We start from the raw sequence: 27,515 nt of genomic DNA on the forward strand, positions 1-27,515 counted from the left end.
AACAAAGGCTCCTGGTTGCACCCCCATGTGGCCACATATCGCACGTGAGTCCACAAGTTTCAATTTCACGGTGTTTCTTTTCACATGATCTACAATGAGTGTGTGCCCAACTTGTCTGCAGGTGATTGTCATCAGCTGGCAAAGCAGACACATCTTTGTTCCCATCTCAGCCAACTCCTGTGTCCCAACATTCACTTTCATTATTTATATTCATGCTTTGGAAATCAAAGAAAAGACTCACAATATCCAGGCAGCAAGTGAGCATTTTCCAAGCTTAAATCAACTTCTTGTAAGCTTATTATGTTGATGTGTTTGCCATAAAGGGAGAAGCTCTCTGAACTTCTTTGGAATGTGAATTCAGCAGTAACTGCTACAACCAATTTTGTGTTGCTTGTTGACTAGATTTGCATGTTTACCATAGGCCTATAGAGATTTGCCTTTATAAGTGCTTCATAATTATTTCAGTGATGGGGAGATTTATTTATTATTATTAAGTCTGCATACAATGAAAGCCATGTATTTTCCATTTTTGTTTTGCTATTACTGACTTCACTTGAAAAAAAAATCTCGGATTCTAAATTGAACATATCTGGTTAGATCAAGTTGCATTGTGGAAAATTGGGGATTTTTATTTTGCTTTTTGTTTCCTTTTTTCTTACTTCATGAATTGGTTGTTCATTTCCTATTGTAATAAAAAGAAAAGCAAAATAAGGCTGCTAATTACAGAGAGATTTGCTCGTTGTCATTATGAACGTCTTTTACAAATCTGTGTCTCAAGCCAACATCCTTCTTTGTAGATTAAGTATCCACAAGTGGAATTTTTCTACTGTTCCCTGTTCAGCCCCCCAGAACTCATGGTCTTACTATGATAATGGAGGTGGGGCTTAGATAGCCTGGTACAACTGATAATATCCTCCACCAAGTTCCATCAAGATACACACTTCTTTAGTCCACTCACCTTCACTAGCCACAGAATGGCCATGGGGGAATTCAATAATTTCAGAGATAGGGGTGTCAAAATGACATACGCAGATGTGAGGTGAATTTACACTTGTGCGTGTTACTAACAGGATGCCAACTCAGGTCACCACATTTTTTCTTCATTTCAAGGTAATGGACATTCTGGTACAATGGTGAAAGAATTGAGAGTCATGACAGCTTTCCCTTATGGTACAAATAACTCAAAATGATCTATTAACCTCAAATCTACCTTCTGCTCACCTTTATGGTATACATGTGCTTTTTCTATTTACATACATGGGGACTGTAATCTAAACAATTCAGAGACCACTAAACTATGTCATCCGTTCCTTTTACTTCACTGTTGCCACCTGATCTTCCTCCTTAAATTCTCCATAATCTCTTTCTTGCCTCTTGAATGTTGTTAGCATGATTCCTCGGAAGAAAATGCCCTTGATTCAAACAGGAGATGAGACAGTAAATTTGTGGACTTTACCATTATATACTACTGGGCTGTGTGTCAGAACCAAGCTCACATTTTCAATCATTGTAATGTCTGACTTGCAGTGAATTGAGATAATATTTCAATATATTTTTCCTTAAGTATTGGGAAAACTTAAGAAAGAGAATAATGTACTAACAATTTTCACTGTTGAAAATTCTGCCTAAATGTGACTTTTTGTGTATAGAAAACAGCATTTTGTGCAGAAAATTGGTATTTACTATGCAAAAAAAAAAAGGTATGTGAATTTTCACAGAATAAGTCCCACAGTGTAAGTAGCTCTTGAAAACTGCATAGTTTTCAAAGTCTTTCTTGTCTTTGGGCGGGGGGGGGGGGGGGGGGGGGTTGTCTAAAAATTATGTTACTTTGGTGGACTATAATTATTGACTTATTCTGGATATTACTTCTTCCAAAAGTAAATTTCCCAACAACTACTCCAAATGAGCTAAATTCTAAGGATAGATGCTACCCACCGCATTCTCATGCTAAGAGGAGGGCCGGGGCAGTCACATGTGGCCTTAGCACCTGCCTCAGGTAGAGGCTCTTGGCCTGCACCTTGGCCTCCACTGCCATGAAACTCAGCTGCTCTTCACCAGCATGCTTCCCTTCTTCCTGCTCCTTTGCCACTGCTACCATCCTCAAGGGCATGTCCACTCTCTGAAAGCCATTCCAGGAAGGTGCACTGGCTTGATGCTGGTGTACCTCCCTAAGAAGTGTACCTTCAGCAGGTGGCCGATGCTGCTGACCAAAGAAGAGCAGGAGCAGGAAGGAAAAGAAGGAGAACCCTAGACAGGTTTGACATGCCCTGCAGACACATACAGCTGCCCAGGGCTCTCCCCTTCCCTCCTACACCTGCTCTTCTTCTTTCTGAGGTGGAACTTACTCTTGAGGAAGGCAGTGCAGGAGGGAGAGAAGGTGGAGGAGGACTCGCCCTCATCACCAGGGGTGGAGTCCAAGGCACAGGCCAGGAAGGCCAAGAAGAGATGCTGATGCTGAGGCCATCCGTATGCAGCTCAGGTGTGAACATGACTGCGGACCAGGCAATCAGCCGTGTGTAAAATCCTCCCCTCTGTTCCAAATCCCTTTGACTTCCCCTCACTGCAGACCTTCCCACCTCCATCTCAGCCTCTCCCTATTGTTGAAAGCATCACTCTTTTCATGTACTATTTTAGAGAATCCTCCGACATTTTATTTGCATCTCCTTATTTGTACAGCAGTAGAAGTCACATCAGAGTGACTACATGTGCCAACAAAATATTTTGTATACATTTTAAAAATATTATGCATAAAGCAACATATTTTAGGATTGTTTGGGGTTTTCCCCATATATATATTTACACATTGATATTTATAACACCTGAAGGTATCTGCATAGTAATATGAACATTTTCTTGTTGCTGTCTTATGAAATCATCATGTAGCAGCAGGCATTTTTTTTCAATCACACTACATGCAAAGTGCCTGGCCCAGAAGCATTTCTCACTTCACAATAGCATGACGCTCCTTATGATTCAAGTAGAAACAGCCTTAATGCTGTCCTGGTGCTGAAGCATTCCCAAAAAAGAAAAAGAAAGAACAGAAGCAATTTTTCATAGAGCTAAAACCAAAAAAACCTTATTTTTTTCCCTGACAAAAGAGAATTGAAATTGAGATGTCATGGTGCCTGATGGCTTCCATGTTCGTGGAGTGGCAAATCCATTGTAGGCTTTAGTCAAAAACATCACTCTCCATGTTGCTGGACCCTATTGCCAAACAGGTCCAACATTTTGAAGAGATTAAACCCAGAGTGGATTTGCAGATTCACCAACATGGGAGCAACTAACTACCATTCTTCATAGGAGCTGCAGTGGAATAGAGAAGATTTCATGCATGGTGAACAGGACCTGGGACTATTTCATAGTACAGAGTTAGAGCACTCTGATTTCACCTTAACAGCCATGAAGCCATCCGATAGATTCCCGACATTCGGAGTTTAGGAGACACATTTCAAATTTTCATCCAGAAAGCTCCTCTGGTGTCTCTGACCAAACTAGAAGCCTCAAATTTCATAGGATGTAGCAAAGGAGTTAAAAATCTGAGTGTTATATTTGTGGAGTCTGAAAGAATCCCAGGATGACAGATCTTTCCCAGTTGTCTTATTCCTTGGGATCAAGAGTGGGACCAAGACATGTTATTGTTTTCCTTCAAGTCATCTCCAAGTTATGGCAATCCTGAGAAAAAACCTATCATGGAATTTTCTTGGCAAGATTTATTCAGAGAGTGTGTGTGTGTGTGGTGATAGTGAGGTGTTGCCTTTACTGTTCTCTGAGACTGAAAGAGTGTGACTTGCCTAAGGACACACAGTAGATTTCCATGGCTAAGAGAGCCATGGTCTCCAGATTTGTAGGCCAACGCTCCAACCACGACTGCATAGTGACACTCTCAAGATATGGTACTGAGAGGAAAATCTTGTGTCATACAGTAATCACCCTAGCATGAATCTGAACATTGTGATGGGACAACTTCATCACCATATCTGGGGATGGCAGTTCACTTAAGGGATGCAAGACTGTGTGAGACATACAGCTCTCCTCCCACCTCTTTTTAGTCTCACAGCATCTGCTTGAAAGGAATGAGACCAATTTCCCTTAAAGTGATCCTTGATACTCTTCACTGCAGAAAACAGTGATGTCCCATCACCTACAGTTTTAATTCTGGCCTTTCTTAGCTGGTTTTATTTTGCTCTAGCAGTTGGTGGGGAGCTTGAGTGGCTGATAGTTTCAGATCAGGAAAGTAATCTATTCCACTTTTTTGTCTAAACTTCAGAAAGCTGTCAAAGGTGCCAATTATTTTGCAAATAAGTTCAGCATTTTGGGGGTCACCTTTCATGTTCATGCTAAACCCAGAATGGAATTTCTGCCTCACAAACATCAACAGACATAATGATTGCTTCTGCTGGCTTCCCAACTACTCCTGGTAGATTTCTAAGAAGTGTAAGGTGTAGATCCAGCATGTTGTAGTGGCATGGGCATTGGGCTAGCATTCTGGGAACCAAAGTTCAAATCCCCACACACAGGGCCGTAGCCAGAAAAAAAATTGGGAGGGGTTGAAATTTTTTTTGGGGGGGGGGGATTGAAAATTTTGTGGCGGGGGGTTGAAACCTGCCTCCTAGCTCACGCTGAAGCAAAAAGCACAGCAGGGGGCAGAGCAGCCTTCATTAGCCTGCAGCTTCGCCCCTGTCAACCACCTCCACCAAGTCTGGCCTCCTAAATGAGAGCGTTCAACACACACAACCCCAACTTGGTTGCTTCACTACATCGGCTATTGCTGCAAGTAATGACAGTGTGAATAAATTGTCAATATTTGCCTGAGATAGTGCTTGCAGTTCTGGAGGGATTTTTTTTGCGTCTCATAGACTTAGCATGGGGATTTGGTTAAGCAGTTAAAATTCATGAGTAAACCAGGTTTTTTAAAAAATCTGAAACATTTCGGGGGGGTTGAACCCCTAAAAAAAACCCCTCGCTACAGGCATGCCCACACATCCATGGAAACTCATTGGGTGACCTTAAGTAAGTCACCTTCTCTAAGCTTCAGATGCAGGCAAAGACCAGCCCCCACTGAACAAATCTTGTCAAGAAAACCCCATGATAGATTCACCTAAGGGTCACCATAGGTCAGAAACAACTTGAAGGCACACAACAACAAAGATGCTGCATGAAAAAGGGAAATCAGCAATAATTTCCTCCATCACCATGAAACAAACACAGCTTTCAAATGTTGATGGACTCCACTCCTAACAGCTTCATCTAGCATGGAGAAGGGTAAGGAATGATGGAAGGTGTAGTGCAATAACATCTGGAAGGCCACAAGTTTCCAACTCCTGCTAGTTAGGAGCAGTAGCAGAAGCAATGGCAGGTAAATATTTTTAAAAGCAAAACAAATACCATGTTCCCAGATTCTTCCATTGATAAATGAATGAGAATTTGACAAATGAAACCAAAGTTGTCCCCTGTGTTCAGGGAAGGAAAATCTCCCTCCCTTTTAAGCATAGGCTTTGAAGAAATGGCTGCTTCTCCGTCCCACCCCTCCCACCCACCCCCACCCCTCCCTTGCCCCCTCTATTTGGTCGTAGTCCAGTCAAGAATTCCTCAACCTCTCCGTAAGAGGTGCTTCCCCCTCCCCCAAAGATTGGTTATTTTGTCAGCTATCCCATATGCTTATATTCAGATCTGTCCCGTGGAATTTGGACTTGGTTTGCTGTCATTTTGAGATGGAGATGATAAACACCGAGGGTTATCACAATCAACAGTCCCAAGATCAAGCCCAGCACAAGAGGAAGGGTTTCTTCTAATTGTTCTCTTTCATCAACTGGACATTTATGTTCTGTAATATATAAAAAAGGAGGAGGATGGTTAATTTTATAAAATAAACAAAACTTCAGACAAAATGCTTGTAGTGGGTATTTCCCAAAGAATAGTATACATGCTTGACACATACACACCATTATTATCACTGCTCATGGCAGATGTTCTATTGGCAGATATTCTAGAACATCTGGGGGACCAGAAATTCCACGTCTCAGTACTATACAAGACTGGCAAAGTAACAAAACAATCTATGAGAAGGAAAATTTGGATGTAATGGGCATTTCTATGTGTTCAGAAGCCCTGAAAATGAAATGCACATAGGGAAGATACATAAGAGATCAAAGCTACACACTGAACCCAGCCCCAAAATAGATGCAGTGCAAGACCTTGAATAGCTCCATCCATCCAAGTTTGAGCTAAAACCTTTAGATTAAGGATCTCTTCACATATGCCACCAGAATCACCACAGATCATGGCGATTCCAGCTGCACCCACTCGGGGGCATGGGAACCGATTGCCCCACACCTCACATCACCCATGCTCTGTCTAGGCCCCCTTTTGGAGTCAGACCAGATAATGAAACAGCGCCATTTATTTTATCTTAGAGAAAACTTTCTAGAGTAGTTGTAATCATTAAAAATCATTTAAAAGTATTTTTTCTGATATCAGAACAAAACAAAGCAGAATTGTATGCCTTCAAGCCCTGTATCTGAGATTGGCAGAAGCAATTGGTTGGGCAAAGAGTGCTGTTCTACCTCTGTGTTTATCTAGTCTTAACAGGGATGTTCATGTGGGGTTTGGATGTTGTTTTTGTTCTTAAACTTTATTACTAACTAGGTACCGAGGACTGTTGTTGAGCTTGGCTAGATGTTTAACGTTACTGTATTTGTTGTTATTTATAAACAAGCGTGTATTACAATTTGGAATTTGGAAAGGGATTGAAGCTGGGTATAAATGCGGGGGGCAGAAGGAGGAAGAGGAGGAGGAGATATCTAGTTCTCAAAGTTAATGTTGTCACAATTACCATAATCAATTGCTCTTCTGTCCCTGAATACACAATAACTCAATACCTATAGATAATAGTAAAAGATAGTAAAGGTTGTCCCCTGACATTAAGTCCAGTCATGTCTGACTCTGGGGTGTGGTGCTCATCTCCATTTCTAAGCCGAAGAGCCGGCGTTGTCCATAGACACCTCCAAGGTCATGTGGCCGGCATGACTGCATGGAGCGTCGTTACCTTCCCACCGGAGCGGTACCTATTGATCTACTCACATTTGCATGTTTTCCAACTACTAGGTTGGCAGAAGCTAGGGCTGACAACGGAAGCTCATGCTACTCCCCGGAATCAAACCTGTGACCTTTCAGTCAACAAGCTCAGCAGTTCAGTGCTTTAACCCACTGTGCCACCGGGGCTCCCTATAGATAATATATAGATAATAGTAGGTCCCTCTAAAATGGTTTCAATTCAATAGTCTTTCTGTCTGTCTGTCTTTTCTTTCATTCTGTCACAGTACATTTACTAACCAGTCAATGCAAGAGTAATATCAGCTTTGAGTCTAAGCCAAATAACTAAATCAACTTATTTAATGTTTAGTATTTTTACTTCAAATCTCCAGTTTTTTGCAAGGAGGAGGCTCACCTGAGTCTCTCCCTTGTGGTATAAATTTGGTTTACATACCCTAAAGGCACTAGATCCCATCTGATCTTGGAAGAGAAGCAGGGTCAACTATGGCTAGTACTTAGAGTGGAGATCATCAATAAATATAGGTGGTAAGGGCTAAATTTTAGAGGAAGGAACTGGTTCTGAGAAGTCTTTGCCTTAGAATGCTATGAAATCCATGGAGTCACCATATGTCAACAGGCAACTAGAAGGTGCACACACACCTCACCTTGGCTTTGCAGTCATTTCAAGGCAAGGAAGATTAAAAAGAACCACAACATCAGCAACAACAAGGTACTTCTATTGGGACTCTGCAACTCCCAAAAGGCAAATGAAACTGGCTTACCAGTATGAACTAAACATACATGTAAGAAACAATTCTTGCATAGTATCTATTTAAAGTCAGGCTTCAGTGTGAAGAAAAATGAAGAAGAAGAAGAGTCACAAAAAGTGCTTTTATAGCTTATAAACATTTGATCAGATCTGGGCAACTAGGTATTTTTCCCCTGAGCATTTGCTCAGGGGAAATACAAACACATAACAACCAAGAAAGCTAAAAAGATTCACAAGGAAGAATTCTTCCATGTTCTGCTACAAATTGTTTGTGTCAGAGGAAGATGTTTAATATCGGTTATACAGGAAAGACAGGTTATAGGAAATAAACATTTTCTGCTCAGATGTTCCTGAAAGAAATCTAATGAAGGTGAAAGTAGCATTCAGACTTTCCCCTTCTGTTCCTTTTCATTTTCCCTTCATCCTTCATTACCAAGTACTGTACAATTGATGTATGGCTAAGAATGCTCAAATTGTGAGCTTGTGCCTGTTTCCCACCACTATTCACCTCTGCAATATTTGGGCAAAAGGGAGATGCTGACATGCATTTAAGGGAGATGCTGACAAGCAGGAATGTGTCCAGAAAAGGGTGACTAAAATGAACAAAGGTATGGAGAACAAGCCATATGAGGAGTGGCTGAAAGAGCTGGGCATGTTGAGCCCAAAGAATAGAAGGCTGAGAGGAGACATGATGGCCATGTATCAATATGTGAGGGGAAGTCATAGGGAGGAGGGAGCAGGCTCCTAGAACCTGGAAAAATGGCTTCAAACTACAGGAAAGGAGATTACACCAGAACATTAGGAAGAACTACCTAACTGTGAGAGCTGTTCAGCAGTGGAACTCTCTGCCCCAGAGTGTGGTAAAGGCTCTTTCCTTGAAGGCTTTTAAGCAGAGGCTGGATGGCTATCTGCCAGGGGTGTTTTAAATGCGATTTTCCTACTTCTTGGCAGGGGGTTGGACTGGATGGCCCATGAGGTCTCTTCCAACTCTGATTCTATGAAAAGGGCTCCTCCCACATGTTTATTCACTGACTCTTGGGAAGCAAAATAGATTTGAGAATATCTGGCTATATCCTCATAGCAAAACAAGGATGGATGACATATGATTTGAAATGTTCTTCCAGAGGTCTCAACACTACTGTAATAATTTTGCATCCAGCTACAGCACATGGCCATGCGCTTTACGAATAACATATTCTGGTTGCTCTCCAAGAAACAAAGAATAGTAGTGTAGGGGACTTCAGAAACTATATGGTAATTTGGAAGGAAGATTGGGCACTGCAAAGAGATGAAAGGAAGAACAATGTCTTAAGTGCCAACAAATTGACATATGCAAGCAGAAGGTACATTTCTGCTGCTAACAGGATGGCAGCACAAGCATCCTTGACGGATACGAATTTCTGTGTTGTCAAAGGTTTCCGTGGCCGCAATCACTGGGTTGCTGTGAGCTTTCCGAGCTGTATGGCCATGTTCCAGAAGCATTCTCTCCTGATATTTCACCAACATCTATGGCAGGCACCGTGTGAGGTTTGTTGGAAACTAAGCAAGTAGGTTTTATATATCTGTGGAATGTCCTGGGTGGGAGAAAGAACTCTTGTCTGCTTGAGGCAAGTGTGAATGTTTCAATTGGACAACTTGGTTAGCATTGAATGGCCTTGAAGCTTGATAGGGATTTCATTAATACAGAATTGGTAAACTATAAGAAAAAGAAAGTTGTGGGAGACTGCAATGCACCAGTCCTAAAATACATGTTAGAAATCAAGTAAGATAAACAAAGTAGGCAGGAAAATGGAACATGAACCTATGGAACATGAATAAAATTGAAACAATGGACTGGTGTTATCTGCATATTTCATTGTATGTGACTATGGGCCTTTAAAAAAAAAAGCTGGATTATGTTCTTTACCCATCACAGTTTTTCGCTGGACATCTTCTTTCCAGGTCTGAAGCTGCTCCTTTTTTTATAGATTGTATCCAAATATTCCCCAGCATAACTCAGGTTCTTAGGTTCTTACCTTCACTGAAAACAAAATCAGAGCTGATGTCAAAGGGCTGTATGTGGACCTCTGACAGCAAGAGAAGTATTGATTTTTGATGGTCACTGGCAGGCAGGGTGATGGTCTGCTGAGCTTGACATTCATAAGATCTTCCAGCTGGGGTAACTAAAGCTGAAAGATGACGCGTCGTGACTGTGTGCTTCCCAGCTGCCAAAAGGAAAGAAATATCAGTGAATGAGTGCCATTGCAGTAGTATCACTGAATCATACAATCATAGAGTTGTAAGAGACCACATGGGCCATCTAGTCCAACCCCCCCCCCCCCAAAATGCAGGAAAAGTGCAATCAAAGTGTCACTAGGGTTGGTGTCACCTAATGGGGTAATCCATGGTGTCCTCCCTATGGACCTCAACCCATAACAAACCATAACACACTATTCTAGCTAAAATATCAGAATCTTCAAGTATCTGTAACCCCACCCCCACCCCCCATATTCTGAGATTTTACATGTGTTTCTACTTTGTGCACAATAACTTGCTCCAAATTTTGCCCAGGGACCACAGCTGTGTTAACAGCAGCAGCTGCAAAACATGTTCAACCTGTGAGAGAACAGGGAAAGATCCATACATTCAAAATGCATGCTTAACAGGAAATGTATCTCAGAAATTGGAGTTGTGAATTGGAGACCATGTTTCCCTTCAGAAATCAAAGGATGTCACACAAAAGCATGTGCAATGGCATACAATGAGGAAAAAACACAACCAACTACTGCTGGAATCAAAAGAAAATTTAGATGCAAGTATATTCAAGGGAAAGTGGTGAGATCAAGTTGAATCATTGTAAAGAAATCCAGCCCAGAGAAGAAGGACAGAGCCCCCCCCCCCCCCTTCCCAACCTTTAGTAAGCCTAAGGAGTAAAAACTGCTGTTTAGTCTTACTTAGTTATTTTCCCTCTAGCCTTGGCCATCTCTCTCCCAACTGAAGTTGGTTTCAGCTATCCCATGATATTACCTGGTGCAGTCCACACTATCTGCATTTCCTAGTGATGCCACTTTACTAATATTTTATATGTCTGTGTTGGGTTTCATCCCTGACTGCACAAGTCTCTAGCCCTCAATGAGTAGTTAGCCTAGATAGATTAGAATGAGGGGTTCCTTCTCCTACATTCCCTGTGCATGCGTACCTCAAGAAGGTGCTCAAAAAGGGGGGGGGTTGTCTTGCTCATCCTGCATGCCACTATCTTCTCCCCTTTTGAATACTTAGCAATGTGATCTCTTAAGGGAAGATGTCATTTCCTCTTTAAGGGCATTTTTATGCGGTCTGTCTCCATTTTCTAGGTCTCTCTTGCCTTTGTTTTTCTAGAGTAAGGAGTCATCTTGCCATTGTCCAGGCAAGATATAATAGACATGGCTATTTTGTTATCCCCCCCCCCCCCCGCTTTTCCCCCTTAGAAAATAGCTCAGTGAAGCTAGTTATCTCCAAAAACCTTTCCTATCCAGAATGGATTTATTTTATCTTTAATAAACATATTATTTTTACAGCCTATGAAGTTGTGGATCTGCAATGCTGTTCTATCCTATTGAATGGAAACTATTCCTTGCTCTTTACACGTAAGCTTCTGTTGGTTATGAACTGTGCTTCTGGCACTCTGCTATATTTTTGTGGTATCACCCCAAGTGAGGGTTATTTTGGAGCTTAACAGCTCTTGATTCCCAACACTGAGTATTTTCTCTAATATTGGGGAAGGTAATCAATCTTATTCATGTCCAATCAGAAGGAAAATCCATTGAGTGCAGTGAGAATCACTCCCACGCAAGGTGTTTATGAATGCAACCTTAAAGAATTGACTATCCAGCCATCCTTAATTTACTGGATGTATGTGAATGCTGTTATGTGAGCATGGCAGAGCTTGATCAACATCACTGCACCAATTCCAAGACTACTGCAGTCAGGAGGAGGGAGAAATGACACCCACAGCTTCTTCTCATACTGGTTCAGATTCATCCACTCTTGGAATACAGTTAACATTGCTGCTGGAATAACTGGTGGCTTCTGATTCTGTTGAGTAAATCTGGATTTTAGTCCAAACTTTAAAAGAGCTATCCAAGGTGCCCAAACCTGTTCCCAGTCAAGTTTCAGCATTTTGGATAGTTTGATTTAAGTTCAAGCTAAAAAGAGATCAGATTTGCCAGACCTCTGACAAGAGAAAAGCCAGACATCACAAGGCTCAACAAGCAACTAAGAATGACAAAAAGTTCTACATATTATTTTAGAAATACATTAAGTGCTACTAGGAAATGGAAATGTGAGTTTTAATATAAATAGAAGAAATATCAAATAGAAAAGTCTCACTAGGGTAAAGCCCTGGGCAGATAGTGGCATAAATCAGTAATGGGGAGTATGTGGCCCTCCAGAAGTGTTAAGACTACAGTTGCCATCATTTGTAGCCAGCATAGGTAAAGGTTTCCCCTTGATATTATATCTAGTTGTGTCTGACTCTGGGGGATGGTGCTCATCTCCATTTCTATGCTAGGGAGCTGGCATTGTCCATAGACACCTCCAAGGTCATGTGGCTGGCATGATTGCATGGAGCACCGTTACCTTCCCGCCGAAGTGACACCTATTGATCTACCCATATTTTCATGTTTTCGACCTGCTAGGTTGGTAGAAGCTGGAGCTAACAGCAGGAGCTCACCCCGTTCGCCAGATTTGAACCACCAACTTTTTAGTCAGCAAGTTTAATCCGCTGTGCCACCAGGGGGGCTGTGGCCACCCTGGACATTCTACAGATATATAAACCCCGCTTGCCTAGTTTCCAACAGACTTCACAACCTCTGATGGATGCCTGCCATAGATGTGGGGGAAACGTCAGGAGGGAATGCTTTTGGAACATGGACATACAGCCCAGAAAACTCACAGCAACCCAAAGCCAATGTTTTGGTGAAGAGGAGTAAGAAGACAGATTTTCCCTAGATTTCCAGTTACAGGGCAAATGGTTATTGTGTGTGTGTGTGTGTGTGTTAAATGTAACAAATATTTGCATGAGGAATTGCAAGCATTTAGAGATATTCTAGATATAGTGTCACATATCTTGTGAAAATATTTATAAAACAATCATGGTTTGTCAGAAATGTCATCCTTTCCCCCTGTCATTCTTTTACCGCTTAATGGAGCTATCATGGATGCTCACAGCATGTGTATCTCCATGTATAATTAATATGTGTCTGACATCCCACTGGGTTCTACAATACTATTCACAGTTCAAGAACTACCATATTATTATAACAACTAGGATTATCATTCAAAACAAAAACCCAACTCAACTGTTAAGAAGAAATACAGAATGCTAGCAATAGCTTTCTCTTTATATATTCACCTCTTTAAAAGCAGTGTGTCCGCACAGCCATATAACCCAGAATATCCAGGCAGAAAATCCCGCAATATCTGCTTTGAACTGGATTATTTGAGTCCACACTGCCATATATTCCAGTTCAAAGCAGAAAATGTGGGATTTTATGCAGCTGTGTGGAATTGACCTAAGTATGGTGTAGCTGAAGGAATTTAAGGAAGTGCTGTAGTATTTTACCCACACGTTCAATAGCATAATTTATGGACTCCAAAATTGAACGTATTTCTCCCATAAGAATGAAATTGTTTCCAAAATTTTATCATTGTGCTAATTAAAACCTTTGAGCTTTTAGAAACATAGTGTAAGCCTGCAGCAAACACAACATGGCGTCTGAATAAGGATAAAGAAAAAAAGAAATGGCACCTAACAGGCATGTAGCTGGGGGGGGGGGGGGCTTGAGGGGCTTCAGCCCCCCCCCCCAAATTCTCAGGGTGGTCCGCAAGAAGGCCTTACTAGTACATTATTTAAACTGTTGTCAGGCCCATAGCCAGGATTTTGATTCGGGGGGGGGGAGGGGGCTGAGTTTGATTGGGGGGGGAGGGGCTGAGTCTGGGTGAAAGAGGGTCTACCCTAGCAAACCTTTTGTATTGTTACCCCAATACCCCCATGCATATGGGATATATTGAGCATGGTGATCAGATCATGATATTAATAAACATAACAGTTTAAATAATGTACCAGTAAGGCCTTCTCGCGGACCACCATGAGAATTTGGGGGGGGGGGGAGCTGAAGCCCCTATAGCCCCCCCCCCCCCGCTACATGCCTGACTTGTGTTTATTCATATCATGATCTGATCACCATGCTCAATATATCCCATATGCATGGGGCTATTGGGATGATGATGCAAAAGGTTTGCTAGGGTAGATCCTCAGACCCCCCCCACTTGAATCAAACTCAGACCCACCCACCCACCCCCCCCCCCCCCCGCCCCGAATCAAACTCAGCACCCTCCAAATCAAAATCCTGGCTACAGGCCTGGCACATAACTGATTCTCATTTCTTGCCATTGACTAACCTGGCTAGCCTGTTTGGAATTACAGCCCATCAATACTTGGGAACTGCTTGATTCCCACCCCAGCTTAAGCTTTTGGTAATCGAATACCCTCCAAACCTGTTGGATTACAACTCCCATCATCCCGAGTCTGCCTGGTAATTCACATTGTGGAAAGCTGGCTAAACAGTGCCACACTCAAATATTCTTTAGGCCAACTCTCAACATGGAGGTTGGGACCCCTGGTGGAGTTGCGAGGGGGGTGTCAGAGGGGTCACCAAAAAACACCAGAAAACACAATATTTTCTGTTGGTCATAGGGGTTCTGTGTGAGAAGTTTGGTCCAATTCTATAATTGGTGGGGTTCAGAATGCTCTTTGATTGTAGGTGAACTATAAATCCCAGCAACTACAACTCCCAAATGATAAGGTCTGTTTTCCCCAAACTCCACCAGTGTTCATGTTTGGGCATATTTATTTATTTATTTAGCAATTTTGTATACCGGTCTTCTCCCCTCTATCGGGGGACTTGGGCCGGTTTCCAACAATAAAATCACAAAACAATCATTAAAAACATCATATAACATATTCAATTAAAACGTTATAATAGCAAAATGCAGTCACATAATAACAATGGTCAGTTATCATAGTGAATTCGTTGTCCATCATTCATCGACATCTATCCGATCATAGAAATATTGATTCACTCGTCGAAAGCCAAACCCCATAGCCAGGTTTTCACCCGTTTTCTGAATGACAGAATGGAGGGGGCAGTTCTGATCTCCAGTGGGAGAGAGTTCCAGAGTCGAGGGGCCACCACCGAGCAGGCCCTGTCCCTCGTCCCCACCAGACGCGCCTGAGAGGCTGGTGGGACCGAGAGCAGGGCCCCTCCAGATGATCTTAACAACCTAGATGGTTCATATTGAATATTCATGCCAAGTTTGGTCCATATCTACCATTGTTTGAGTCCACAGTACTCTTTGGATGTAGGTGAACTATAACTCCAGAATTCAAAGTCAATGCCCACAAAATCCTTCCAGTATTTTCTGTTGGTCATGGGAGTTCTGTGTGCCAAGTTTGGTTCAATTCCATTGTGTGGAGTTCAGAATGCTCTTTGATAGTAGGTGAACTATAAATCCCCGCCACTACAACTCCCAAATGACAAAACCAACCACACCAGTATTCAAATTTGGGCATATTGGGTATTTGTGCCAAATTTGGTCCAGTGAATTAAAATACATCCTGCATTGTATTTACATTACAATTCATAACAGTAGCAAAATTACAGTTGTGAAGTAGCAACAAAACTAGTGTTGTGGTTGAGGTTCACCACAACATGAGGACTGTATTAAGAGGTTGCAGCATTAGGAAGGTTAAAAAACACTGCTTTATGCTGAATGCTAATACTCACATCCTTTGCCCATTTAATTGAGTGTAATTAATTAAACCTAATGGATCTATTGTTCAGGTGGACATTACAGAATTGAGTTGAATGCCTTTCCCTTAATAAATGAAGATGCATTGGTAATGTGTGGAGAAGGGTCACTGTGCATCCAACATGACCAAAGATCAACAAATCCCACTGAGATTAAAGCAAAGAGGATTGGTGTGTTTTTCCTATATTTAATATGAAAAAAAATTACTTTTCTCACCACTTAAAAGGGGGCCCTTCCAGACAGGCCCTATATCCCAGGATCTGCTCCCAGGTTTTTTGTTTATCCCAGATTATCTGACAGTGTGGACTCATATAATCCAGTTTAAAGCAGAAAACCTGGGATCAGTTTCTGGGATATAGGGCCTGTCTGGAAGGGCCCAGAGTTAACTAAAGTGCAGGCTTAAAGATGCCAAATATTAGAAATCATTGCTATAAAAACATCCAGAAGCTTTTTTTTTTAAAAAAAAAAAAAAGATAAATGCTATATATACATAAATATAAATAAAATTTATTTATATCCTGCCTCACCTCCCCAAGGGACTCGGGCAGCTCACAACAGAAGTAATACAATTAAATGTAATACATAGAATAGAATAAACAATTAATAACACATCCAGTCAATGTAAATATATAACTTTAAGGTTGTCATGCCTCAGGAAAGAAACCACAAAAATGACTATCAGTGTCCAAACATCCTGCATTGCAGATGCAGGAAGCAACAAAGGCAACAAGAAATCTGTCTATTGCCTCTCTATTTTAAAAGATGCAAGTAAGACAATCATTTTTATTTTCTGTTTTTAATTACAGCTACACAAAAAAAAAAGCAAAATAATCTTTATAATCACTACCATATTCATGTTTTGGGTATTTAGATGGTGTGAAAGAATTGCTAGTGTCTTGAAATCATCACCATTTTGGTGAAAGGAAAATTATGATTCCTGCATTGCATTGAAAAAAAATCAGCCTTAAAATGCAGGCGAAGAAAATAACAGGAAATTTTATAGGCTGCATTCTGAAGGACAATATTGTTGCCTAGCTTTTAGAAGCCCAAACCACTGCATTCAAAATTTAGAGCATTTTACAATCCTGGTGTATGACTTAGCCGTGAAATGAGAGAGAGAAGATTCCCTTCTATTTAGGCAGCAGAAGATTGACAGAAACAATTATTATTATTATTATTATTATTATTATTATTATTATTATTATCATCATTATTAATAATATATCATTATATTCTTATTAATATTATTATTGTTAATAGTAATTGGTATTAGTATATTAATAATAGTAACATAAATTAATAATAATAATAATTTTCTGTTAATCCTCTGCTACCTAAATAGAAGGGAATCTTGTTTCCCTCATTTCAGTGTTAAGTCATGCACCAGGGTTGTAAAATGCTGTTACTATTATTAATATACTAATACCAGTTACTATTAACAATAATAATATTAATAAGAATATAATGATATATTAATAATAATAATAATAATAATAATAATAATAATTGTTTCTGTCAATCCTCTGCAACCTAAATTGAAGGGAATCTTGTCGCTCTCATTTCACTGTCCAGTCATGCACCAGGGTTGCAAATAATAATAATAACCAAAGTTATTATTAACATATTATTATTATTTTACTGACACAAAAGCACAGTATGTCACAGCAAATGAGATCTATATGCAGGATTTCATATCACAAAATCACAAGTCGAACACTTTCCAAGCGTCTAGGACTGTGTGATGTATATTCAAATGAATTATTATTATTATTATTATTATTGATAGAAACGAAAGATTGAGTTACATGTTTGGTAATGGGAACCAGCTTTGAAATTCTGGGACTGCCAGTTCAGGGTGTAGAAATCAATATTTTTAAAATGCTGCTTTAGTCCAGTAGTGAATAAATAATAATAATAATAATAATAATAATAATAATAGAGCTGGGGAAAATCTATTTCTTGTGCACTGTGCAAAAGAAGTCAGCCCTTTGTCACATCCCTTTAATAAATACAGGAAGGCTGCTTTGTTGTGGTTTCATTTAATTTTTCCATACATGTTTTCCCTGCCTTAAACACACTCATTTTGCAACCAAATAAAAGTATTTTCCTTCAGACTGCTGAGTCTTTGCCAGTTAGACTTTAGCTCAGCTCCCTTCCACACAGCCCTATAATATCAAAGCAGGAAATCCCACAATATCTGCTTTGAACAATATCTGCCATATATTCCAGTTCAAAGCAGAGAGTGTGGGGTTCTATTCAACTGTGTGGGAGAGGCCTCAGTTTATGTTTGGCTCCAAATGTTATAGAGAGCAATCTTTTGGACCCTTCCTTTCGGTTTAGGAGTGACACAAAGGAGCTGAAACCCTAAAAGACCAAAGCATTGGGCTTCCAGCCTTCAACTGCCCCCCGTCTTGTCCTTCCTAGCCTTAAAGGGAAAGATGGAGGCCAGATTGTGGGAATTTCCGCAGCAAAGAGAAAGATCCGTCCATGGCGGAGAGAGAGTTGAAGAATGCGACATTTGCCGCAATCTGGAGGGTGGGAGGAAAGGGAGGCTAAACACTCTCCTGCACCAAGGCAAGAGGGGAAGAGAGACCAAGGGGATCCCAGAGAGAAGGGATGAGGAAGAAGGAGGAGGAACAGGAGGAAGAGTTTTCGCCGCAGTGCGGACTTGAGACAAGGCTTGGGCAGGCCTAGGCAAGAGACAGGCTTGTCACGGAAGGGGAAAGGCAAGGGAATGGGGCAGAATCCCAATCTAGAGATCTGCAAAGGCTTCCCCTTCTCCCTTAAAATCCCAAGCGGGTTTTGGCTGTCACTACACTGCCAAGGGAATGCAGTTTGGGACCACTTAATATGTCTCTGAGGGCTCTTCCAGACAGGCCCTTTATCCCAGGATCTCATCCCAGGTTTTATTTTTTAAACTGGATTATTTGAGTCCACACTGCCAGATAATTTGGGATAAACAGACAACCTGGGAGCAGATCCTGGGATATAGGGCCTGTCTGGAAGGGCCCTCACTTCCCACTAGATTTCTACAATATTAGTCACAATTCAAAATCTAATGTCTTATTATTACAACTATGATTACCATGCAACACACACACATACCCCTCCTTAACTATTAATGGTCATTATATGCTAATCAAGGTGGTCAGTTGAAACATTCACACCTAGCTCCAGTAGACAAGAGTCCTTTGTCCCACCCTGGTCATTCCACAGATATATAAACACTTTTTCCTAGTTCCAACAGAACTCACTACCTCTGAGGATGCTTGCCATAGATGCAGGCGAAACGTCAGGAGAAAATGCCTCTAGAACATGGCCATATAGCCCCAAAAAACTTACAACAACCCAGTGATTCCAGCCATGAAAGCCTTCGACAATATATTAAGCAGAAATTTACAGAATGCTAACAATGGCTTTCTCTCTCTCTTTAGCTATATAAATAAAAATATAATGTTGGTTTGTGGGATTAACATAAATCAAAAACCACTGGACGAATTGACACCAAATTTGGACACAATACACCAATCAGGCCAACAAGTGACCATCACTCAGAAACAAGTGCAATACACCAATCAGGCCAACAAGTACAAAATCACACACACACAAACACACACACACACATATACATGTAAACACACATATATACAAATATACACAAATATATACACACACAAAACACATATACACAGACTGGAACACAGCAATGAGTGGCAGGGGATGGCTAGTATATATATAAGTGAATATTCCTCTTTGAAAGCTATGGAATCATGGCAGCTATAGCACAAGGCCTTAAGCCTTCTCTGAGGATGTATGCTGATGCCTCACCAAACCACAACTCTCAGGCCCACACTATTTGTATATTTGTATATTTTACATTGTTCTGCTAATGCTTTTATGTTAATCCACTTTGAGTCCCCTTCAGGGGAGATAAAGCAGGGAATAATAATAATAATAATAATAATAATAATAATAATAATAATAATAATAATACAATAATAATAATAATAATAATAATAATACAAAATCTGACTAGCAGTATTTTTTTAAAAACCCTCTAAAATCAGGACAATGAATAAAGAGCAACACTCAAAAAGGAGGAGAATTCCAGACAAGAATGAATCAGGGCCAGCTAACACCTCCCAACAAAGGATTCCCCCAAGCAGCAACCAGCCAGGCTTTGAATCTGCAAGGCAATTCATCGCTAATCAAGATGGCCAACTGCAACATTCAAACTTGCCTCCAACAGACATGAGGTTTTTCTTCCACCCTGGACATTCCACAGATATATAAACCCCACTTGCCTAGTTTTCAACAGACCTCACATCTGAGGATGCCTGCCATAGATGTGGGGGGAAACATCTGGAGATAATGCTTCTGGAACATGGCCATACAGCCTGGAAAATTCACAGCTGCCCAATAATAAGTATATTATTATCTGCTTTGAACTGGATTATATGGCAGTGTAGACTCATATAATCCAGTTTAAAGCAGATAATCTGGATTTTATATGGCAGTCTAGAAGGCGCCTTGGGAGTTCAATGCACTGAGTTATGGCAGGTCAGGCAGTGTCAGGAAAGAGTAGGTACACCCCAACCTTGTTCCTGCTGATAAACACTATGGAACACGATTTCTGTTCCTGGGTGATAAACATAATTTCCGAATTGATTCTATCATTAAAAAAATGGGCAAAATTGATTAAACTGCAATTTTTATTTTTTTATTTTTTGTGGGACAACCTGCAGCACCTTTTGCTATAATTTCCCCGTAGAGTCTCAACGGATTCAACCTAGTTTGTGGCAGCCACAAAAAGGACGTTTCTGGAGTTGAACAACGACTTTCCAAGTTATTTATTTATTTCGTATGGAAATCATTGCATAGATTAGTATAAAACTGATAAAAACAGAAGGAGCACAAGTGGCTAAATATCTTTTGACCAAAACAGGGGCAACAGACCCCTGTGCCGGCAGGACTGAAGACTGACAGGTCATAGGTTCGATTCCGGGGAGAGCGCAGATGAGCTCCCTCTGTAAGCTCCAGCTCCCCATGCAGGGACATGAGAGAAGCCTCCCACAAGGATGGTAAAACATCCAAACATCCGGGCGTCCCGTGGGCAACATCCTTGCAGACGGCCAATTCTCTCACACCAGAAGCGACTTGCAGTTTCTCAAGTTGCTCCTGACATGACAAAAAAAAACTTCATCCTATTTGGATTACTGTAACATCCTTTACATGGGACTTCCTTTGAAGAGTGTTTGGATACTTTAGCTGGTCCAAAGAGATATGGCCAGACAGTTAACTTGGGTTGGCCACCAGGAGTGTACAACCACCCTGTTGCAACAGTTCCAATGGCTATCAGTTTGTATCAATATGTTGTTCTGCTTCACTTACGGTTGACGGCGGCCTTGAAGTAGGTGCGCTCCGAGCTGTCGTAGGAGAACTGGACTTTGCTCATCTTCCACCAGGACTCGGGACCCGCGCTGGTGTTGCGGCTCTCCTGCTCGTTGGGGGGGGGGGGCGAAAAAAAGGCCAGTGAGAGGGCTTCTGGGCAAGCGAGCCTCTCTTTGTCGCCTACTAATACTCATCCCCTTTTGGACCTAGGCTGGATCGGCATTATAGCTGCATTAGATGCTCCAGGCATGGGTAAACTTCACCCCATCCTCCAGGTGTTTTGGACTCCAGCTTCCGGTAGGTTGTTAGGAATTGTGGAAACTGGAGTCCAAAACACCTGGAGGGCTGAGGTTTGCCCATGCCTGGTGTAGAGCCTTCTTTCTTTGGAAAGCCTGGCCTTGCGTTTACCTTGAGGAAGTAAAGCCGGAGCGTGTAGGCCTTGTCCAGCCAGGAGAGGTGGAGCTCGGACTCGTTGGTGCCGCACTTCCCTCGCTCTTCGGCCCCGCGAGAAAGCGGGATGGAGGCTTGCTCGGTGATCGTCTGGAAGGCAAGGCAAAGCGCTTCAAACTCAAGCAACCATCCTCCTCCCAGGTGTTTTGTTTCCAATCCAGGCGGACCAAAAATCCCTCGCCTTCCCCTTTTCACCCTTTGGTGAGCGTTCCAAAGAGAGACAGGGATTAGAGAGAGATGTGTAGCAGGGCTCTCATTTATCCCTCCCAGCCCTCCACCCCAACCCGTTTTCTACTACTGCTTCTGGCAGAATCAATCACACAAGTTTGAAACCGCTTTGAACTCAATGCTACAGGATCCTGGGATGTGTAGGTTGCTGAGAAGGCTAGCAGTCTCACAATTTGTTGTTCATTCATTCAGTTGCTTGCTTCCAGTTCTTCCTGACCTCATGAACCAGCCCAAGCCAGAGCTCCCTGTTGGCCGTCACCACCCCCAGCTCCTTCACTTCAAGTCTCACCATAACCCACCAAATAGCCATGGTGGTTACAGTGTGGCTGGTTCTCCCACACAGGCCCTTGTATCTCAGGATCTGATTCCAGGTTTTCTGCTTTAAACTGTATTATATGAGTCCCCACTGCCAGATAATCTGGGATAAACAGAAAACCAGGGAGCAGATCCTGGGATATAGGGGCTGTCCGGAGTCTTTCCTCTATTTGTTGTTCATTCCTTCAGTCGCTTGGGACTCTTTGTGACCTCATGGACCAGACCACACCAGAGATCCCTGTTGGCAGTCACCACCCCCAGCTCCTTCAAGGTCAATCCAGTCACTTCAATCCAGTCAATTCAGTCGTTCATTCGTTCAGTTGCTTCAGACTCTTTTGTGACCTCATGGACCAGCCCACACCAGAGCTTCCTGTCGGCAGTCACCACCCCCAGCTTCTTCAAGGTCAAGTCAGTCACTTTAAGTCTCACAATAACTCATCAAATAGCCATGGTGGTTACAGTGTGGCTGGTCCTTCCAGTCAAGCCCATGTATCACAGGATCTAATTTCAGGTTATCTGCTTTAAACTGGATTATATGAGTCCCCACTGCCAGATAATCTGAGATAAACAGAAAACCTGGGAGCAGATCCTGGGATATAGGGCCTGTCTGGAAGGGTCCTGAGTCTTTCTTCTATTTGTTGCTTCACACTCTTCCTGACCTCATGAACCAGCCCACGCCAGAGCGCCGTCACCACCCCCAGCTCCTTCAAGGTCAAGCCAATCACTTCAAGGATGCCATCCATCCATCTTGCCCTTGGTTGGCCCCTCTTCCTTTTTCCTTCCATTTTCCCCAGCATAATTGTCTTCTCTAAGCTTTCCTTTCTTCTCATGATGTGGCCAAAGTACTTCATTTTGACCTCTACTATCCTTCCCTCCAATGAGCAGTCGGGCTTTATTTCCTGGAGTATGGACTGGTTGGATCTTCTTGCAGTCCAAGGCACTCTCAGAACTTTCCTCCAACACCACAGCTCAAAAACATCTATCTTCCTTCGCTCAGCCTTCCCTATGGTCCAGCTCTCACATCCGTGGGTTACTATGGGGAATACCATTGCTTTGACTATGCATAGTTGCTCTACTCTTCACTATTTTATCGAGATTGGTCATTGCTCTCTTCCCAAGAAGTGTCTCCTGATTTCCTGGCTGCAGTCTGCGTCTGCAGTAATCTTTCCACCTAGAAATACGAAGTCTGTCACTGCCTCCACTTTCCTCTTTAGGAGGCATAATTCCTTTTTTCCTTTTGAATGGAGTGAGGAGGGGCTCACTTTGGGCTCTTTGCCTAACGCTCAAAGAAAGAAACAAAGAGGACTGGCAAAGGCTTTTGGGAAAACAGCTGCCGATGGTGATGGTGGGGAGGAGGGTTATTTACTCCCGTTTAAAACAGGGAGGTTTCGACTGGGGATATAATAATAGCTCCACCGTCACATGAGTCGTCACTACGTACACATCCGAGATGGATCATTTGCTTCATTGAGGGACTCAGGGCCCATCCAAGCAGCCCTATAACCCAGAATATCAAGGCACAAAATCCCACAATATCTGCTTTGAATTGGGTTTTATGGCAGTGTGGACTCAAGACCCTTTCACACCGCCATCTAATCCAGAATATCAAGGCACAAAATCCCACAATATCTGCTTTGAATTGGGTTTTATGGCAGTGTGGACTCAAGGCTTTTTCACACAGACATCTAATCCAGAATATCATGGCAGAAAATCCCACAATATCTGCTTTTAACTGGGTTATATGGCAATGTGGACTCAGGGCCCTTCCAAGCAGCCGTATAACACAGAATATCAAGGCACAAAATCACACAATATCTACTTTGAACTGGGTTATATGGCAGTGTGGATCCAAGGCCCTTCCACACAGCCCTATATCCCAGAATATCAAGGCAGAAAATCCCACAATATCTGCTTTGAACTGGGTTATCTGAGTCCACACTGCCCTATAATACAGTTCAAAGCAGAACATGTGGGATTTTATTCAGTGGCGTGGAAGGGGCTTGAATTATATGGGGGGCCCTTTAAGCCCCTTCTACGCTACCATATAAAATCCCTCTTATCTGCTTTGAACTGGATTATACGGCAGTGTAGACTCACACAATCCAGTTCAAATAAAATAATGTGGATTATCTGCTTTAAGAATCTGGTCTACGAAGGAGGCTTAGTCTAAAGTATCTTCCACACAGCTGCACAAAATCCACATTGAACTGGATTGTATGGCAGTGTGGACTCAGATAATGCACTTCAAAAGAGATATTGTGGGATTTTCTGCCTTGATATTCTGGGTTAGATGGCTGTGTGGAAGGGCCCTATACTGTCAGATGATCTGGGATAATCAGATTATCTGGGATGAGATCCTGGGATATAGGGCAGTGTAGATCCAGCTTCCCAGATCTGAGAACCCTTCCGAACAGTCCCAGAATATCAAGGCAGAAAATCCCACAATATCTGCATTGAACTGCATTATCTGAGTAAACATTGCCATGTATTCCATCAGATAATGTGGGATTTTATTCAGTTGTGTGGAAGGGGCGTCAGGGAAAAATAAATTGCATTTCCTTTCCCGCAAATATTGGGTTCCTGCCCTTCGAATACTTTTCCTAGATGTTTCTATCCACCATTTCGCGCTCTCTCTCTCTCTTTTAGGAGCGGATTCCATAGATCCTACACCAGAGGGGAGAAGAAAAGGTTGAAAGGCTCTTACATCCACAAAATTGCTAGCCGACACCTCATAAGGGACGATCAGCTTCGCGGCAAATTCCGCCATAAGACAGGTCGTGCCGTTCTCGCGGACGACAAAAATGGCCTTTTCGGGGTCCTGGGAGAGGCCTGAGAGGTTCTCCACTTCTTGCTCGGCCAAGCTCTTCGGTGGTGCATCTGTTGGGGAGAAGAAATTTGGTTTGTTGGTTGGTGTGTTCACTCTAACGGGAGCTGAGCTGAAAAAGGAAGCGTCTGCCTCAGTAGAAGGGATTGTCCCTGGTCTAAGCAGCGTGGGGCTCATTTCAATCTATTCAAAGGACTTGGTTGCTGTGAATTTTCTGGGCTGTATGTTCCAGAAGCATTTTGAACTGTACCGTAGGAATGCTTCAGGAATGTGGCCATACAGCACAGCACGGAAAACTCACATCAACTCAGGGCCCTTCCACACAGCCCTCTATCCCAGAATATCAAGGCAGAAAATCCCACAATATCTGCTCTAAACTATCTGAGTCCACATTCAGATAATGTGGGACTTGATATTCTGGGTTATATAGCTGTGTGGAAGAGCCCCCAGTGATTCCAGCCATGAAAGCCTTCCACAGCACATATTTAAAAGATATTTTTGTGTGTGTGCCTTCGTTTCGCCTGCCAACTTAAGGCGACACAAATGCATCCCACGGGGTTTCCTTAGGCGAGAAATACTCAGAGATGGCTTTCCACTACCTTTTCCTGAAATATCGTTGACGGTCCCCAGTCCAACTCCTAAACGGGCCTGACCTGGGTCCCTTCCACACAGCTATATAACCCAGAATATCAAAGCAGAAAATCCCACATTATCTGAATGTGATCTCAGATAACCCAGTTCAAAGCAGACATTGTGGGATTTTCTGCCTTGATAAAAGACTGTGTGAGAAGGCTCCTGGATAGTTTCCCAGATCAAACCTGTGCGTTCAAGCTATATAATCAAAGTGGTTCGTTTTATTCCTACATAGACACAGGACCCTACCGCAGAGCCAAATAACCCAGAATATCATGGCACGAAATCCCACAATATCTGCTTTGAACTGGGTTATATGGCAGTGTTGACTCAGGGTCCTTCCACACAGCCCTGTGGCACAGAATATCAAGGCACAAAATCCCACAATATCTGTTTTGAATTGAGTTATATGGCACTGTGGACTCAGGGTCCTTCCACACAGCCCTGTGACCCAGGATATCAAGGCAGAAAATCCCACAATATCTGTTTTGAATTGAGTTATATGGCACTGTGGACTCAGGGTCCTTCCACACAGCCCTGTGGCACAGAATATCAAGGCACAAAATCCCACAATATCTGTTTTGAATTGAGTTATATGGCACTGTGGACTCAGGGTCCTTCCACACAGCCCTGTGACCCAGGATATCAAGGCACAAAATCCCACAATATCTGTTTTGAATTGAGTTATATGGCACTGTGGACTCAGGGTCCTTCCACACAGCCCTGTGACCCAGGATATCAAGGCAGAAAATCCCACAATATCTGCTTTGAACTGCCCCCCTCCAAAATTAGTCTGCTGTTATTGTTGTTGCTAGCTATTGTTGTTACGTTGTTTTACGCTGTCTTAATTGTTATTGCTTTTTAAAAAATGTATTCTGCCTTGGGCTTGGGCCCCATGTAAGCCCCCCCCCCCCCAAGTCCCTTCCGGAAGATGGAGGTGGGGTAGAAAAATAAAGTTCTTCCTCCTCCTCCTCTTCTTCTTCTTCTTCACATTGCCATATATTCCAGTTTAAAGCAGAAAATGTCGGATTTGATTCAGCTGTGTGGAAGGGGCTACACACACACAAATCCTGGCTTATTCTTTCCTGTGTCTCAGAAGAACTGAACAAGGGAAGGGAAACTGTGTTGTCGAAGGCTTTCATGGCCGGAATCACTGGGTTGTTGTAGGTTTTCCGGGCTGCATGGCCATGTTTTAGAAGCCTTCTCTCCTGACGTTTCGCCTGCATCTATGTCAGGCATCCATACAGCCCAAAAAAACCTACAATAATCAGAGAGGGAAACTAACTGGGTGGGGGAGAAAGTGAAGCTGGGGGTTGGGGAGGGGGGGAGGAGGAAGGAAACCTGCTGCAGCTGGTAAGAATCCAGTACTCACAGAAAAGCAGAAGCAGCGTCCAGGGTCCCAGGCTGAGGGGCATCATGGTCCCGCGCCTCCTGAGGTCCAAGCTTCCCACAAACGTCTGCGATGGAAGAAGCCAAGGGATGGGGAAAAGCGTGATTTGGGAAGTGGAGAGGGGAATGTCTCTTTGCCGCCTTCTGCTGCTTCCCAGCGAATGAGCTCCGATCACTTTGTCAAGTTGGGAGTCATAGCGTCTGACGAGAGAGGGGGGGAGTTGTGTTGTACAGCGCGGCGCCGTCCCTTTCCTCCAGCGAGGGATCTGTCCAAGTGCTGAACTATACGGTAGGGCCCCTTTCTTCCAGCACAAGGATCTGTCCAAGTGCTGAACTGTTCGGCTCAGTCTCGTTTAATCAACCCACAGGAGCTGTCCAAGTTCTGAACAACACGGCGCCGTCCCTTTCCATTTAGCGAGGGATCTATCCAAGTGCTGGACTCCGTCTCCTTCGACAACGTGGGGAGCTGTCCAAGTGCTGAACTATGTGGCGAAGTCCCCCTTTCCTCCAGCAAAGGAGCTGTCCGGGTGTTGAACTGCGTAGCCCAGTCCCGCTTTCTAAATCCAAGGAGCTGTCCCAAGTGCTGAACTACCGTCACTCTGACACTATGCAGACTCTTTTTCCTTAAGGAGATAGCTGTCTATGGTGGCGGCT

General features: G+C 42.7%; 1 protein-coding gene across 1 annotated transcript; it reads right to left on the bottom strand.

Annotated features, from left to right (window-relative positions):
* Nucleotides 1–5,558: 5,558 nt before the first annotated feature.
* LAMP5 (lysosomal associated membrane protein family member 5) lies at nucleotides 5,559–26,977 on the bottom strand. Its single transcript, XM_060755024.2, has 6 exons — nucleotides 26,845–26,977; nucleotides 24,720–24,892; nucleotides 21,431–21,562; nucleotides 21,023–21,128; nucleotides 9,817–10,005; nucleotides 5,559–5,824 (listed from the first exon to the last, which is right to left on the bottom strand). The coding sequence occupies exons 1-6, from the start codon at nucleotides 26,888–26,890 to the stop codon at nucleotides 5,646–5,648; spliced, it is 825 nt and encodes a 274-aa protein (XP_060611007.2). The 5' UTR covers nucleotides 26,891–26,977; the 3' UTR covers nucleotides 5,559–5,645.
* Between the last annotated feature and the right edge of the window lie 538 nt (nucleotides 26,978–27,515).

Source organism: Anolis sagrei, chromosome 1 (assembly GCF_037176765.1).
Source record: "Anolis sagrei isolate rAnoSag1 chromosome 1, rAnoSag1.mat, whole genome shotgun sequence".
NCBI classification, from domain to species: Eukaryota; Metazoa; Chordata; class Lepidosauria; order Squamata; family Dactyloidae; genus Anolis; species Anolis sagrei.